Source organism: Crinia signifera, chromosome 19 (genome assembly GCF_055691185.1).
Source record: "Crinia signifera chromosome 19, ASM5569118v1, whole genome shotgun sequence".
Lineage (NCBI taxonomy): Eukaryota > Metazoa > Chordata > Amphibia > Anura > Myobatrachidae > Crinia > Crinia signifera.
In genome coordinates this window covers 5,187,029-5,206,444 of record NC_139226.1, presented here as the reverse complement: position 1 = coordinate 5,206,444, position 19,416 = coordinate 5,187,029, and the positions used below count along the sequence as shown (strand labels likewise).

Genomic DNA, 19,416 nt, shown 5'->3' with positions numbered 1-19,416 from the left:
TGTCCATCTGAGAAGGAATTTGCCTTTGCAAGGGATCCAGAATAAGGGCCAAAACGTGGCAGAGAGTAGACAGGCGCGGGTCACTGGGGTTAGGCACCAGCATCATCGGCCTCCAATAATAATGAAGCTGGCGATGGGCGGAATTCCCGCGTAGCTACTGACCTCGCCGTGCGGCTAGAACGAGGAGAGGCAGCAGAAGGCAGAGACACGGTTTGGTCACCGATGGCAACATACGCAGGCTACAGAGAGAGGCCACAATACAACCATATAACCAGGACTTACCGAGGCCACAAACAGGTCACCGATCTTCTCCGTGGTGTCCCACTCTGCTACCCGGGAAGACAGGGCGATCTGGAAGACGGAATGGCAATGCAGGATTTCCTTCACCCGAGCGAAGACCAGCTGACACTTGCGAGCGCTTAGGAGCTTGGGCTCCATTTCTAGGAGGGGATTGCGGTAATCCTGCGGGAAGAGGAAGAGGCGGTGAGCAAGCAAAGGTCGGCCCGCAGTATAGCACAGTATATAGCCTGCTTACGTTACCATAGACCGCTCCCAATCCATCGCTGACTGTGTAATAAACAGATTTTATTTTCAAACCAAAGTTCAAATAAAGAGTTTTGTAGATGGATTGGCGCATTTCGCCCTGTGTGGGCGCTCTGCAGCCGGTAATAGAGGTGTAAGCACGTAGGTGGCATTTGGGGGTGGCATGTAGACGGAATTGTGGGGCTACCCTGGTACTAGTCTGCCCTGATACTGACGGCAGCTATGAGCTATCAGTATTCGCAGCAGACTTGTGTTCCCCTAGGTAACGTTGACACACATATATCTAGTTACACTTCTCTCCTGCCTTTGCATGAATATATATAAGAGATCACTAGTACCAGGACGGCACCGGCTCTATAGGCTGGGTCTCTCCATGGGAGGAACGTCTCAGTGGAGCACAGGGATAGTGTCTGTGGCCTGTCCTCTGCAACACAGACTCTCAGTTCCCTGTTCTCAGGCCAGTGGGTATTGCGCCATCAGACAGATGCACATGAGGCGTGTGGTGGTGCCCTCCCTAATACACGTGGTCAGATTCTACATGGACCTCATTCCAGTCAGTACGATGTCAAGGCAGAACAGGTCCACACTATAATGTTATCTGTGACACTATGATACAACAGCGGTATACGCACCAGGGTGACACTATGATATAACAGCGGTATACGTACCAGGGTGACACTATGATATAACAGCGGTATACGCACCAGGGTGACACTATGATATAACAGCGGTATACGCACCAGGGTGACACTATGATATAACAGCGGTATACGTACCAGGGTGACACTATGACACAACAACGGTATACATACCAGGGTGACACTATGATATAACAGCGGTATACGCACCAGGGTGACACTATGATATAACAGCGGTATACGTACCAGGGTGACACTATGATATGATATAACAGCAGTATACGCACCAGGGTGACACTATGATATAACAGAGGTATACACACCAAGGTGACACTATGATATAACAGCGGTATACGTACCAGGGTGACACTATGATATAACAGCGGTATAAGCACCAGGGTGACACTATGATATAACAGCGTTAAACACACCAGGGTGACACTATGATATAACAGAGGTATACACACCAAGGTGACACTATGATATAACAGCGGTATACGCACCAGGGTGACACTATGATATAACAGAGGTATACGCACCAGGGTGACACTATGATATAACAGCGGTATACGCACCAGGGTGACACTATGATATAACAGCGGTATACGCACTAGGGTGACACTATGATATAACAGCGGTATACGCACCAGGGTGACACTATGATATAACAGCGGTATACGCACCAGGGTGACACTATGATATAACAGCGGTATACGTACCAGGGTGACACTATGACACAACAACGGTATACATACCAGGGTGACACTATGATATAACAGCGGTATACGCACCAGGGTGACACTATGATATAACAGCGGTATACGTACCAGGGTGACACTATGATATGATATAACAGCAGTATACGCACCAGGGTGACACTATGATATAACAGAGGTATACACACCAAGGTGACACTATGATATAACAGCGGTATACGTACCAGGGTGACACTATGATATAACAGCGGTATAAGCACCAGGGTGACACTATGATATAACAGCGGTATACGTACCAGGGTGACACTATGATATAACAGCGGTATACGCACCAGGGTGACACTATGATATAACAGCGTTAAACACACCAGGGTGACACTATGATATAACAGAGGTATACACACCAAGGTGACACTATGATATAACAGCGGTATACGCACCAGGGTGACACTATGATATAACAGAGGTATACGCACCAGGGTGACACTATGATATAACAGCGGTATACGCACCAGGGTGACACTATGATATAACAGCGGTATACGCACCAGGGTGACACTATGATATAACAGCGGTATACGCACCAGGGTGACACTATGATATAACAGCGGTATACGCACCAGGGTGACACTATGATATAACAGCAGTATACGTACCAGGGTGACACTATGATATGATATAACAGCAGTATACGCACCAGGGTGACACTATGATATAACAGCGGTATACGCACCAGGGTGACACTATGATATAACAGAGGTATACGCACCAGGGTGACACTATGATATAACAGCGGTATACGCACCAGGGTGACACTATGATATAACAGCGGTATACGCACTAGGGTGACACTATGATATAACAGCAGTATACGTACCAGGGTGACACTATGATATAACAGCAGTATACGTACCAGGGTGACACTATGATATAACAGCGGTATACGCACAGGGTGACACTATGATATAACAGCAGTATACGCACCAAGGTGACACTATGATATAACAGCGGTATACGCACCAGGGTGACACTATGATATAACAGAGGTATACGCACCAGGGTGACACTATGATATAACAGCGGTATACGCACCAGGGTGACACTATGATATAACAGCGGTATACGCACTAGGGTGACACTATGATATAACAGCGGTATACGCACCAGGGTGACACTATGATATAACAGCGGTATACGCACCAGGGTGACACTATGATATAACAGCGGTATACGCACCAGGGTGACACTATGATATAACAGCGGTATACGTACCAGGGTGACACTATGATATAACAGCGGTATACGCACCAGGGTGACACTATGATATAACGCCGGTATACGCACCAGGGTGACACTATGATATAACAGCGGTATACGCACCAGGGTGACACTATGATATAACAGCGGTATACGCACCAGGGTGACACTATGATATAACGCCGGTATACGCACCAGGGTGACACTATGATATAACAGCGGTATACGCACCAGGGTGACACTATGATATAACAGAGGTATACGCACCAGGGTGACACTCTAGGCATTCTCCGACTTTACCATCGCCCCCATATTTAGGCCCTTCTGCCAAATTCCTGAATGAATCGCTAAATTGCCTTTGACGTTTCATGCAACAACCTCACTGCGCTGCAACGGACTCACCTGCAACACGCGCTGCAAGGACTCCACATAGCTCCGCTCGCTCTGCACAATGGAGGCTAGAATGTGCCGCCGCAGAACCTGCAGGAAACACACAGACCCGTTACCTCAGTGCCTTACAGTCAGCACAGACAGCCCGTGCGCGGCATTGCCCCAGTCCTCACCTGCTGCGCGCTCAGCCCCTCTGGCATTGGCCCCAGCTCCGACGGCGGGGGGTTCAGGTCCAGGTTTAGGCCACTGACTTCCAGGAACCCCATCTCTTCCTCCTCGGAGTCCCCTAGGAGAAGACAGAGCATGTGAGCGAGGACGGGGCAGGGAAAGGGAGGTGTCGCTGGGAAAGAGACCGTAGTTACCCGAGGAGACGCTCTCCTCTGTGGTACTGGTGCTCTCCGTCGTCTGCTTTTTACTGCGCCGTTTCCTGAACCAGGTTGAGGAGCGACTCGCCCCACTGCCCGATCTGAATCTCAGCGCCATGATAGCTGTGAGGTGGCTGGGTGTGCAGACTGAGCTCTTGGTGACAGTATGAGCGGGGAGGAGGAAAGGATGAGATTGGGTTACCAGGGAGGACGCTGGAAGTGCTGACAGTAATGGTTTGGGCTGTGACTCACATGACACTTCCCTCTTCATAGAGAGACTGACACGGAGAAACGCAACTGCTGCCCAGGCTGCGGGGACAGTCACATACTACATACAGGCAGCTCCTGGGCCCAGGAACCATTACACGCTGACCTACGTAGTGATTGCGTGTGATGTTACCTGTGTATTACTCAGATCGCCGAGTGGCGACTACAGGCAGTAAATAAACGCATCTCTTACCGGTAGTTTCCTTGCGCTGTAAGAAGGTCACTTTGCGCATGACGGCAATCCGCGTCTTCTCCAGCCCATCCTTGGTGCCACTACGCGCTGCTTTCATCAGCTGTGTCATCTGCAGATCACACACATCCGCCAGGTCACATGACAGCTTCCAAAGCTGGTGCCAAAACTACTCTTTACTGGGCACAACACGGCAAGGGGCAGGTTATAAGTCAATCCCCCTCACAACCGGGCACCATAGGGGAAGGACAGGGTCATACGTGGGGGCAGGAGAGGGGATGTGACCAGGAGCAGGATGATCTAGTACACGGAGCACACATACAGGACGATCTAGTACATGCAGCACACACAGAGGATGATCTAGTACACAGAGCACACACAGGATGATCTAGTACATGCAGCACACATACAGAGGACGAACTAGTACATGCAGCACACATACAGAGGACGATCTAGTACACAGAGCATACACACAGGACGATCTAGTACATGCAGCACACATACAGAGGACGAACTAGTACATGCAGCACACATACAGAGGACGATCTAGTACACAGAGCATACACACAGGACGATCTAGTACATGCAGCACACATACAGAGGATGATCTAGTACATGCAGCACACACAGAGGATGATCTAGTACACAGAGCACACACACAGGACGATCTAGTACATGCAGCACACATACAGAGGACGAATTAGTACATGCAGCACACATACAGAGGACGACCTAGTACACAGAGCATACACACAGGACGATCTAGTACATGCAGCACACATACAGGGGACGATCTAGTACACAGAGCATACACACAGGACGATCTAGTACATGCAGCACACATACAGAGGATGATATAGTACATGCAGCACACAGAAAGAGGATGATCTAGTACATGCAGCACACACAGGGGATGATCTAGTACATGCAGCACACACAGGGGATGATCTAGTACACAGAGCACACATACAGAGAATGATCTAGTACACAGAGCACACACACAGAGAATGATCTAGTACATGCAGCACACACAGAGGATGATCTAGTACACAGAGCACACATACAAAGGACGATCTAGTACATGCAGCACACATACAGAGGATGATCTAGTACACAGAGCACACATACAGAGGATGATCTAGTACATGCAGCACACAGCCAGAGGACGATCTAGTACATGCAGCACACAGCCAGAGGATGATCTAGTACACAGAGCACACATACAGAGGATGATCTAGTACATGCAACAAACACACATACAGATGATGATCTAGAACATGCAGCACACACACACACACAGAGGACGATCTAGTAATCAGAGCACACATACAGAGGATGATCTAGTACACGCAGCACACATACAGAGGATGATCTAGTACACGCAACACACATACAGAGGGTGATCTAGTACACAGAGCACACATACAGAGGATGATCTAGTACATGCAGCACACACAGAGGATGATCTAGTACACAGAGCACACATACAAAGGATGATCTAGTACATGCAGCACACATTCACACACATACATACAGATGATGATGATCTAGAACATGCAGCACACACACACAGAGGACGATCTAGTACACAGAGCACACATACAGAGGATGGTCTAGTACAAGCAGCACACACACACAGAGGATGATCTAGTACACTGAGCATACATAGAGAGGATGATCTAGTACACAGAGAACACATACAAAGGAAGGTCTAGTACGCGCAACACACATACAGTACAGAGGGTGATCTAGTACACAGAGCACACATACAGAGAGTGATCTAGTACACGCAGCACACATACAGAGGAAGGTCTATTATACAGATCACACATGCAGAGGATGATCTTGTACACTGACTACACATACAAAGGATGATCTAGTACATGCAGCACACATACAGAGAATGATCTAGTACACACAGCACACATACAGAGAATGATCTAGTACACGCAGCACACATACAGAGAATGATCTAGTACACGCAGCACACATACAGAGAATGATCTAGTACACGCAGCACACATACAGAGAATGATCTAGTACACGCAGCACACATACAGAGAATGATCTAGTACACACAGCACACATACAGAGAATGATCTAGTACAAGCAGCACACATAAAGAGGATGGTCTAGTATACAGAGCACACATACAGAGGATGATCTTGTACATGCAGCACACATACAGAGGATGATCTTGTACATTTAGCACAAACAGAGGATGAGCTAGTACACAGAGCACACATACAGAGAATGATCTAGTACATGCAGCACACACAGAGGATGGTCTTCTACACATAGCACACATACAGAGGATGATCTAGTACACAGAGCACACATACAAAGAAAGGTCTAGTACACGCAACACACATACAGGGGGTGATCTAGTACACAGAGCACACATACAAAGGATGATCTAGTACATGCAGCACACATACACACACATTCAGATGATGATCTAGAACATACAGCACACACACAGTGGACGATCTAGTACACAGAGCACACATACAAAGGAAGGTCTAGTACACGCAACACACATACAGAGGGTGATCTAGTACATGCAGCACACACACAGAGGATGGTCTAGTATACAGAGCACACATGCAGAGGATGATCTTGTACATGCAGCACACATACAGAGAATGATCTAGTACACTGAGCATACATAGAGAGGATGATCTAGTACACAGAGCACACATACAAAGAAAGATCTAATACATGGAGCACACACAAAGGATGATCTTCTACACATAGCACACATACAGAGGATGATGTAGTTCACAGAGCACACATACAAAGAAAGGTCTAGTACATGCAGCACACACACAGAGAATGATCTAGTACATGCAGCACACATTCAGAGAATGATCTAGTACGCGCAGCACACATACAGAGAATGATCTAGTACACGCAGCACACATACAGAGAATGATCTAGTACACGCAGCACACATACAGAGAATGATCTAGTACACGCAGCACACATACAGAGAATGATCTAGTACACACAGCACACATACAGAGAATGATCTAGTACAAGCAGCACACATAAAGAGGATGGTCTAGTATACAGAGCACACATACAGAGGATGATCTAGTACATGCAGCACACACACACACACAGGATGGTCTAGTATACAGAGCACACATACAGAGGATGATCTTGTACATGCAGCACACATACAGAGAATGATCTAGCACACTGAGCACACATACAGAGGATGATCTAGTACATGAAGCACACACACACACACAGGATGGTCTAGTATACAGAGCACACATACAGAGGATGATCTTGTACATGCAGCACACACACACAGAGGATGATCTAGTACATGCAGCACACATACAGATAATGATCTAGTACGCGCAGCACACATACAGAGAATGATCTAGTACACTGTGCACACATACAGAGGATGATCTTGTACATGCAGCACACATACAGAGAATGATCTAGTACACGCAGCACACATACAGAGGATGGTCTAGTACACGCAGCACACATACAGAGGATGGTCTAGTATACAGAGCACACACAGAGGATGATCTTGTACATGCAGCACACATACAGAGGATGATCTTGTACACGCAGCACACATACAGAGAATGATCTAGTACACTGTGCACACATACAGAGGATGGTCTAGTATACAGAGCACACACACACAGAGGATGATCTTGTACATGCAGCACACATACAGAGGATGATCTTCTACATGCAGCACACATACAGAGAATGATCTAGTACACTGTGCACACATACAGAGGAGCTCAGGACACCCCCGGTCTGACATCCATCTATGACGGATCAGATCTGAGCTGTCAGATGTAATGAGTAGTTGTTAGTCTGGGCCAATAATTCCCACACATCACAAATAACACAAAATACAGCAAGAATTAGCTGGACACAGTATGACACAAGCACACAATGCTATACGACGGCTGCAAAGCTCAGCACACCCCACGTTCTCGTACATGTGCCAGACACTGAGGAGTCGGCCAGGCTGCGGCATCTGTAAGCCTGGCACTGCACTATACCCTACTGTTGTGCAAATGATGTACTCTACCTGGACCCCAATTCTATGAGGTACGCCCCAACATTGGATGTTTTTAAGTGATCTTTGGAAATAATGGTAATCTGCAGATATTTGCTACTGTAGTTTTCCAGTAAGGCCCTGTATACACTAACAGACAGCATGTACAGACGCGTCCACGTACAGCTAGCCTCAGCTATACGGCACGTACAGACGTGTCCAGGTACAGCTAGCCTCAGCTATACGGCATGTACAGACGCATCCAGGTACAGCTAGCCTCAGCTATACGGCACGTACAGACACGTCCAGGTACAGCTAGCCTCAGCTATACGGCACGTAAAGACGCGTCCAGGTACAGCTAGCCTCAGCTATACGGCACGTACAGACGCGTCCAGGTACAGCTAGCCTCAGCTATACGGCACGTACAGACGCGTCCAGGTACAGCTAGCCTCAGCTATACGGCACGTACAGACGCGTCCAGGTACAGCTAGCCTCAGCTATACGGCACGTACAGACGCGTCCAGGTACAGCTAGCCTCAGCTATACGGCACGTACAGAAGTGTCCAGGTACAGCTAGCCTCAGCTATACGGCACGTACAGACGCATCCAGGTACAGCTAGCCTCAGCTATACGGCACGTACAGACACGTCCAGGTACAGCTAGCCTCAGCTATACGGCACGTACAGACGCGTCCAGGTACAGCTAGCCTCAGCTATACGGCACGTAAAGACGCGTCCAGGTACAGCTAGCCTCAGCTATACGGCACGTACAAACGCGTCCAGGTACAGCTAGCCTCAGCTATACGGCACGTACAGACGCGTCCAGGTACAGCTAGCCTCAGCTATACGGCACGTACAGACGCGTCCAGGTACAGCTAGCCTCAGCTATACGGCACGTACAGACGCGTCCAGGTACAGCTAGCCTTAGCTATACGGCACGTACAGACGCGTCCAGGTACAGCTAGCCTCAGCTATACGGCACGTACAGACGCATCCAGGTACAGCTAGCCTCAGCTATACGGCACGTACAGACACGTCCAGGTACAGCTAGCCTCAGCTATACGGCACGTACAGACACGTCCAGGTACAGCTAGCCTCAGCTATACGGCACGTACAGACGCGTCCAGGTACAGCTAGCCTCAGCTATACGGCACGTAAAGACGCGTCCAGGTACAGCTAGCCTCAGCTATACGGCACGTACAAACGCGTCCAGGTACAGCTAGCCTCAGCTATACGGCACGTACAAACGCGTCCAGGTACAGCTAGCCTCAGCTATACGGCACGTACAGACGCGTCCAGGTACAGCTAGCCTCAGCTATACGGCACGTACAGACGTGTTCACTTACAGCTAACCTCAGCTATACTGCAATACAGATGTGTCCCCGTACAGCTAGCCTCAGCTATACGGCATGTACAGATGTGTCCAGGTACAGCTAGCCTCAGCTATACGGCATTACAGACATGTCCAAGTACAGCTAGCCTCAGCTATATGGCACGTACAGACGTGTCCACTTACAGCTAGCCTCAGCTATACGGCACGTACAGACGTTTCCCCGTACAGCTAGCCTCAGCTAGACGGCATGTACAGACGTGTCCACTTACAGCTAGCCTTAGCTATACGGCATTACAGACGTGTCCTGTACAGCTAGCCTGCTGTCGCGTTAAACGGCTTTTCTAGTCGCACAACTCGGCAGCACCAGGTGTCTTTTTTTGCCACCTTTCCAGGTAAATACGGTATTGTTTGTAAAATGGAGCAGATAGGATGCACAAGCAGCTGCCGCTGACTGAAATGATAAGCAGCATGTATCTGCATAAAGAATGCTTTGTTTCCATGAAAACAGTGTAACCTCCCATTTCTTATGTAGACCATAGACATGCTGTATATCATTTAATCAGCAGAAGCTGCTTGTGTATCCGATTCTCCTTGTTTTACAAATAAGATCCTAGTTAATGGAAAAGGTCACAAATATTATATTATGTTTAACACAACTTGTATGGAAGGCATGGAGGATAGATGTATGTGGACACATCTGTAGCTAACTCCAGGAAAGCACCCCAGTACTGCGTCACACCAAATAACGACCAGGAGGGGGCGGTATTCTAGAGCATTCCAGTGATGCAGTATAGATGTACTATACTGGACGGATCATACATACTGAGGGTCTCATCCCAGGATCCCACCTATGGGGCACAGACCCTGTCTTACTGGAGAGAAGGGGGGGGGGGGGGGGCATTATACCTTGCCGTCGTATCGCTGTTTCAGCTCATGGACGTCTCTCCTCCTGACTCTCAGAGCCAGGAGATCCCTCTTAGTCTGGCTGTACCTCTGCTTTAGTCTACTTAGATCTGGAGAAAGCTGCCGACAGGAGAGGGAGACAAGCGGCGAAGCGGAGAGAGAGACAGAGACAGGAGAGCGGAGGTTACTCCAAGCAGCGGGAACACAGTGTGAGACAGCAGCAAGACCCCAACCACCAGCCAGCACCCACGTGTAGCACACCATGCACCAGCCCCGTGTGTTAGCCACGGACAGATCTTACACGCTACACGTCACAGGACATGCAGGCAGCACAAGGACAGAGTTGGTGATGAGCAGCGATACCCAAATCACCGGATAAATCTGAGACTAGTGGTTCTCAAGTTAGTGTGGGGCATGCTTGTACTTGTAGTTCCACAACAGCTAGGGTTGCACCTGGGTCTCGTATAGACTGTTAGAGTGAGGTATACAGCAGGGGCTTCATGTGAATGACGGTCACAGTACTATATTTACATTGGGTCAATGTCGATAAATTTTAATCAATGTTATGCTTCCAGGGCTAAAACACACATTTACTGACAATTGCATTTTAAACATTAGTAAATATGTTTTTTAGCCCTGGAAGCCCAACATTGTTTAATATCGATATTAAATCAATAATAATCATTTAAAAAGAAAAAGGAATAGGAGAACATCCATACGGGGCCGGGCAGCGCCGCTGAGCAGTATGTCAGCCGCTGCCCGCATCTGCCCCGGCAACCCGGAGCGATGTTACAGACAGCATGTACAGACGTGTCCCCATACAGCTAGCCTCAGCTATTCGGCACGTACAGACGTGTCCCCATACAGCTAGCCTCAGCTATACGGCACGTACAGACGTGTCCAGGTACAGCTAGCCTCAGCAATACGGCAGGTACAGCTAGCCTCAGCTATACGGCATTACAGACGTGTCCCCGTACAGCTAGCCTCAGCTATACGGCACGTACAGACGTGTCCCCGTACAGCTAGCCTCAGCTATACGGCACGTACAGACGTGTCCCCGTACAGCTAGCCTCAGCTATACGGCACGTACAGACGTGTCCCCGTACAGCTAGCCTCAGCTATACGGCACGTACAGACGTGTCCCCGTACAGCTAGCCTCAGCTATACGGCACGTACAGACGTGTCCCCGTACAGCTAGCCTCAGCTATACGGCACGTACAGACGTGTCCCCGTACAGCTAGCCTCAGCTATACGGCACGTACAGACGTGTCCCCGTACAGCTAGCCTCAGCTATACGGCACGTACAGACGTGTCCAGGTGCAGCTAGCCTCAGCTATACGGCACGTACAGACGTGTCCAGGTGCAGCTAGCCTCAGCTATACGGCACGTACAGACGTGTCCAGGTGCAGCTAGCCTCAGCTATACGGCACGTACAGACGCGTCCAGGTACAGCTAGCCTCAGCTATACGGCACGTACAGACGTGTCCCCGTACAGCTAGCCTCAGCTATACGGCACGTACAGACGTGTCCAGGTGCAGCTAGCCTCAGCTATACGGCACGTACAGACGTGTCCAGGTGCAGCTAGTCTCAGCTATACGGCACGTACCGTCTTTCCCCGATAATTAGACCTACCCCGATAATAAGACCTACCCCAGATTTTGGACGCTGGTCCAAAATAAGCCCTCCCCCGAAAATAAGACCTACCATTTTCCCCATGTTATTGTGTGTACACCTAATGTGTAGCCTCCGCTCGGCCCCTGATGCATCCGCTGACCCCCGCTGACCCCCGCTGACCTCCGCTCACTTACCAGCAGCACCGCAGCTCCCGTTCCCAGGGATGCATTGCGGTAGGCGCGGCGTGACGTCACGCCGCGCACATCGCGCCGCGCACATCACGCGGCTGACTGACTGAGTGGCTGGATGGCTGCTGCTCACCACAACACGCCATCAACGAACTTCAAAAAAACAGGTGGGGGCATGTAAAATACAAATTGTGGGGCATTTCATAAAGGCAGTGGGGAATTTCTTAAAGGCGCAGGGGGGCACATTAAATTTGCTGTCAAGGTCTATTAAAATAAGCCCTCCCCCGAAAATAAGACCTATGGTCTTTTTTGGAGGAAAAAAAAAAATAAGACAGTGTCTTATTATCGGGGAAAGACGGTACAGACGTGTCCAGGTGCAGCTAGCCTCAGCTATACGGCACGTACAGACGTGTCCAGGTGCAGCTAGCCTCAGCTATACGGCACGTACAGACGTGTCCAGGTGCAGCTAGCCTCAGCTATACGGCACGTACAGACGTGTCCAGGTACAGCTAGCCTCAGCTATACGGCACGTACAGACGTGTCCAGGTACAGCTAGCCTCAGCTATACGGCACGTACATTCGTGTCCAGGTGCAGCTAGCCTCAGCTATACGGCACGTACAGACGTGTCCAGGTGCAGCTAGCCGAGCAGAGGGAGCCGGACAGCGCTGAAGCTAGCTGATTTCAGTGATCAGCTCAGCGGCGCTGCCCGGCTCTAAGCAGTGGCAATCCCGAGAATTTTCCCTGGTTGCCAGTCTGGGCACTGAAGCATAGCCCAGAAAATTCTAGGGATTACCACTGAAGGGGTTAATAAATAAACGCACAGCCACAAATACCACAATGCAGTTTGTAGACAATGCGCACATACAAGACACAGCCACAAGGTGGCGCTCATGTGACACAAGTAAGAAGCTGCAAAGATGAGAAATCTCCGTTCCTGACTACAGATTCCCTGTGTCCCTGATGATGTTTAGACTTTATATAATTTAGCGTCCGGTAACCGCAGATATTCCACTCGGTCACCTGAGGAACAGATCTCATAAGACAGCAAGTACGGCCATACACAGCCAATGAGCAACCATGACAGAATACGGGCAGGAATGAGGCACGCTGGGCAGGGTTGCCAGGGAATTGGGCGCGTATTTATCTATACAGAGGTATTCAGAAGAAAGATGCTATCTATGGGTCAGTAAAGGAACAGAGGTTGCTATGGGTAACGGTACCTTGGGCTGGAAAGCTACAAACGGTTTGGCGGGTTTGGCCTTCCTCTCCGCCTCCTCCGTTTCCGAGTCTTCGCCGTAACTCTCAAACTCGCTGGAGCTCCAGCCCGTGTCCTGAAAGTCGTCCACGTAGCCTTCGCGGGTGATGTTCTCGTAGATCAGGTGGTGTCCCAGCCCTGGAAGGAGAAGGAGCGATAGAAGGATGAGGCCCTCAGACCCAAGCCTCTACAGCCGCCCCCTTAGGGCCCGGATATGGCAATGGCGGGACCACAAGGAAGATGTCTCCCTCACCATCCTGGTTGTCATGGTCGCAGGGAACGTCCTCATAAATAATGCCGTCCTCGGTGCTGTGAGAGCCGGACGAGATACCTGAAATGTAGGGAAGCGAGCGCATCAGTAACATACAGTACAGGCGTGTCCTCCTTTATCCTTTCTGCTGTCATGTTATATTATTTATAGTTGTGCCACATTGTGGCGCAACATCGGTAGCGCTGGGTGTCTTCATGCGACTATTTACCTAAAATGCATCTTCTTCACATTGCTATGCAAATAGGCACAAGCAGCTTCTGATGAGTACAATGATATGGGGCATGCCTATATTCTGTGTGAGACCACGGCTGTATCTGCGTACGGAATGTTGTTTATTTAAGGTGTTTTTCTGGAAAGCAGTAACTGACACTGTAGCGTAGCATTTCCTAGGCAGATACAGCCGTGGTCACGCGGAATATAGGCATGCTGCATATCATTGTACTCATCAGAAGCTGCTTGTGCATCCCTTTCACATAGCTGCAGAGCAGTGCACCTCCCCTTGCACACACACACACACGTGGTGTATTATAGGATCATAAGTGTCTGAAGACCAGTGTCCCCCCTACACTGGGGTATATCATTATAGGATCATTAGCGTCTGCAGACCAGCGTCCCCCCTACACTGGGGTATATCATTATAGGATCATTAGCGTCTGCAGACCAGCGTCCCCCCTAGACTGGGGTATACCATTATATGATCATTAGCGTCTGCAGGCCAGCGTCCCCCCTACACTGGGGTATATCATTATAGGATCATTAGCGTCTGCAGACCAGCGTCCCCCCTACACTGGGGTATACCATTATAGGATCATTAGCGTCTGCAGACCAGCGTCCCCCCTACACTGGGGTATATCATTATAGGATCATTAGCGTCTGCAGACCAGCGTCCCCCCTACACTGAGGTATATCATTATAGGATCATTAGCGTCTGCAGACCAGCGTCCCCCCTACACTGGGGTATATCATTATAGGATCATTAGCGTCTGCAGACCAGCGTCCCCCCTACACTGGGGTATATCATTATAGGATCATTAGCGTCTGCAGGCCAGCGTCCCCCCTACACTGGGGTATATCATTATAGGATCATTAGCGTCTGCAGACCAGCGTCCCCCCTACACTGGGGTATACCATTATAGGATCATTAGCGTCTGCAGGCCAGCGTCCCCCCTACACTGGGGTATATCATTATAGGATCATTAGCGTCTGCAGACCAGCGTCCCCCCTACACTGGGGTATACCATTATAGGATCATTAGCGTCTGCAGACCAGCATCCCCCCTACACTGGGGTATACCATTATAGGATCATTAGCGTCTGCAGGCCAGCGTCCCCCCTACACTGGGGTATATCATTATGGGATCATTAGCGTCTGCAGACCAGCGTCCCCCCTACACTGGGGTATACCATTATAGGATCATTAGCGTCTGCAGGCCAGCGTCCCCCCTACACTGGGGTATATCATTATAGGATCATTAGCGTCTGCAGACCAGCGTCCCCCCCTACACTGGGGTATACCATTATAGGATCATTAGCGTCTGCAGACCAGCGTCCCCCCTACACTGGGGTATATCATTATAGGATCATTAGCGTCTGCAGACCAGCGTCCCCCCCTACACTGGGGTATACCATTATAGGATCATTAGCGTCTGCAGACCAGCGTCCCCCCCTACACTGGGGTATACCATTATAGGATCATTAGCGTCTGCAGACCAGCGTCCCCCCTACACTGGGGTATATCATTATAGGATCATTAGCGTCTGCAGACCAGCGTCCCCCCTACACTGGGGTATATCATTATAGGATCATTAGCGTCTGCAGACCAGCGTCCCCCCCTACACTGGGGTATACCATTATAGGATCATTAGCGTCTGCAGACCAGCGTCCCCCCCTACACTGGGGTATACCATTATAGGATCATTAGCGTCTGCAGACCAGCGTCCCCCCTACACTGGGGTATATCATTATAGGATCATTAGCGTCTGCAGACCAGCGTCCCCCCTACACTTGGGTATATCGTTATAGGATCATTAGCGCCTGCAGACCAGCGTCCCCCCTACACTGGGGTATATCGTTATAGGATCATTAGCGTCTGCAGACCAGCGTCCCCCCTACACTGGGGTATACCATTATAGGATCATTAGCGTCTGCAGACCAGCGTCCCCCCCTACACTGGGGTATACCATTATAGGATCATTAGCGTCTGCAGACCAGCGTCCCCCCCTACACTGGGGTATACCATTATAGGATCATTAGCGTCTGCAGACCAGCGTCCCCCCTACACTGGGGTATATCATTATAGGATCATTAGCGTCTGCAGACCAGCGTCCCCCCTACACTTGGGTATATCATTATAGGATCATTAGCGCCTGCAGACCAGCGTCCCCCCTACACTGGGGTATATCGTTATAGGATCATTAGCGTCTGCAGACCAGCGTCCCCCCTACACTGGGGTATATCATTATAGGATCATTAGCGTCTGCAGACCAGCGTCCCCCCTACACTTGGGTATATCATTATAGGATCATTAGCGCCTGCAGACCAGCGTCCCCCCTACACTGGGGTATATCGTTATAGGATCATTAGCGTCTGCAGACCAGCGTCCCCCCTACACTGGGGTATACCATTATAGGATCATTAGCGTCTGCAGACCAGCGTCCCCCCCTACACTGGGGTATACCATTATAGGATCATTAGCGTCTGCAGACCAGCGTCCCCCCTACACTGGTGTATCATTACGGCGTACCCCACCCCAATCTCTGCCCGGCGTCATCTTACTCCAGCTGCTATTAATAGACGGATCCCGTTGTGTAACCTGAGAGTGAGGTTCCGGATTAAAAAGTCTACAGCGTCCATACAGTCAGTAAGTCGACATCAATAGGTCAGCATGGAAAATGGTGACACATGAAAAGGTCGACATGAGCTTATCAGGGTTTTCTGGTGACAGATGAGCATGTGATCCCCCAATGAGGTGTAGCGCGCATGCTCCGTATTTCCCTCGCTCCGCTGCGCACGGTACAGCGCCGGTCACAATTACAGCCCACGTGGACGGAAAGTGCAAATAAATGAGAATAGGGGGGAAAAATTAACAAAGACTCAGTTGGACCTTGTGTTTGTGTCGACCTTTTGGCGATGTGAACCTTGTTGATGTCGACCTTTTATTGTCGCCCTGCTGACTGTCTATCTCTGGTGTAGGCATCCTGTGGCTCTTCAGCTGTTGTGAAACTACAACTCCCAGCATGCCTTGCCACAGTATTTATATTATTGAGTGCTAAAACATGTTGACTTTTTCCTGCGTCGACCTTGTGCGTGTCGATCTATTTATTTACTGTAGACCTAGACTTTGGGATCAACACTATTAACTGCGGAGAGTGTGACGCGCCACTGCCACGGGATGTGCACCGGATGTACAGTGCGGCCGCAGCGGGAAATGGGACTGACCCCATCCGTGCGGACACACATGTGCCAGGCACACAGAGGACGGGATCCGTGCCGACATACATGTGCCAGGCACACAGAGGACGGGATCCGTGCCAACATACATGTGCCCGGTACACAGAGGAGGGGGATCCGTGCCGACACACATGTGCCAGGCACACAGAGGAGGGGGATCCGTGCCGACATACATGTACCAGGCACACAGAGGAGGGGGATCCGTGCCGACACACATGTGCCAGACACACAGAGGAAGGGGATCCGTGCCGACATACATGTGCCAGGCACACAGAGGAGGGGGATCCGTGCCGACACACATGTGCCAGACACACAGAGGAAGAGGATCCGTGCCGACATACATGTGCCAGGCACACAGAGGACGGGATCCGTGCCGACATACATGTGCCAGGCACACAGAGGACGGGATCCGTGCCAACATACATGTGCCCGGTACACAGAGGAGGGGGATCCGTGCCGACACACATGTGCCAGGCACACAGAGGAGGGGGATCCGTGCCGACATACATGTACCAGGCACACAGAGGAGGGGGATCCGTGCCGACACACATGTGCCAGACACACAGAGGAAGGGGATCCGTGCCGACATACATGTGCCAGGCACACAGAGGAGGGGGATCCGTGCCGACACACATGTGCCAGACACACAGAGGAAGAGGATCCGTGCCGACATACATGTGCCAGGCACACAGAGGACGGGATCCGTGCCGACATACATGTGCCAGGCACACAGAGGACGGGATCCGTGCCGACATACATGTGCCAGGCACAGAGGAGGGGGATCCGTGCCGACACACATGTGCCAGGCACACAGAGGAGGGGGATCCGTGCCGACACACATGTGCCTGGTACACAGAGGAGGGGGATCCGTGCCGACACACATGTGCCTGGTACACAGAGGAGGGGGATCCGTGCCGACACACATGTGCCAGGCACACAGAGGAGGGGGATCCGTGCCGACACACATGTGCCAGGCACACAGAGGAGGGGGATCCGTGCCGACATACATGTGCCAGGCACACAGAGGAGGGGGATCCGTGCTGACATACATGTACCAGGCACACAGAGAAGGGGGATCCGTGCCGACATACAGGTGCCAGACACACAGAGGAGGGGGATCCGTGCCGACATACAGGTGCCAGACACACAGAGGAGGGGGATCCGTGCCGACATACAGGTACCAGGCACACAGAGGAGGGGGATCCGTGCCGACATACATGTACCAGGCACACAGAGGAGGGGGATCCGTGCTGACATATATGTGCCAGGCACACAGAGGAGGGGGATACCTGCCGACATACATGTACCAGGCACACAGAGGAGGGGGATCCGTACTAACATACATGTGCCAGGTACACAGAGGAGGGGGATCCGTACTAACATACATGTGCCAGGCACACAGAGGAGGGGGATCCGTGCCGACATACATGTACCAGGCACACAGAGGAGGGGGATCCGTGCCGACATACATGTGCCAGACACACAGAGGAGGGGGATCCGTGCCGACATACAGGTGCCAGACACACAGATTAGAGGGATTCGTGCTGACATACTTTACATGTATCAGACACAGAGGAGGGGGACTCGTGCTGACATACATGTACCACACACATGTATGTGTAATTAAAGTGATCTCTGTGACAGATATATCCCCATAGCGCTATATATATCACAGTCACGTGTCCCTACCACAGGTGATGTATTACCCACACTGTAATGAATGAATGATTGGGGTACTCCCATTCAGTGGGGTACTCACGTTTCTTGCTCAGACTCTTCTTGATGCTGTAGGAAAGGACATCCAGCTTTCCCCGGCCTCCGGGCTCCCCATTACTGACAGACGAGGGGTTCCTGTGGGGAACATGTAAGTACATATCACTGGCCTGTCTGTGCTGCTTCCTGTGTGCTGACCCCAAATCCTGGCACCCCAGGGACCACCGCAGCCCCCCCCCCCCCCCCCCCAGCTCTAGCCTGGTATACAAGCTGTACATACAATGC

General features: G+C 50.6%; 1 protein-coding gene across 4 annotated transcripts in view; it reads right to left on the bottom strand.

Annotated features, from left to right (window-relative positions):
- Positions 1-19,416, bottom strand: part of ARHGEF10L (Rho guanine nucleotide exchange factor 10 like) — a 112,843-nt gene that overhangs the window by 32,223 nt on the left and 61,204 nt on the right. For 2 of the 4 annotated variants that reach the window (XM_083161879.1, XM_083161880.1), the window contains 8 exons: positions 19,178-19,269; positions 13,952-14,029; positions 13,664-13,836; positions 10,644-10,760; positions 4,370-4,478; positions 3,718-3,830; positions 3,557-3,634; positions 283-462 (listed from right to left, as the gene is read on the bottom strand). In XM_083161879.1, the coding sequence (XP_083018005.1) occupies positions 283-462; positions 3,557-3,634; positions 3,718-3,830; positions 4,370-4,478; positions 10,644-10,760; positions 13,664-13,836; positions 13,952-14,029; positions 19,178-19,269 (940 nt within the window). Of the gene's footprint in view, positions 1-282; positions 463-3,556; positions 3,635-3,717; positions 3,831-3,906; positions 4,065-4,369; positions 4,479-10,643; positions 10,761-13,663; positions 13,837-13,951; positions 14,030-19,177; positions 19,270-19,416 lie in introns of those variants that run through there. The other 2 variants (XM_083161881.1, XM_083161882.1) reach the window with 2 other exon arrangements.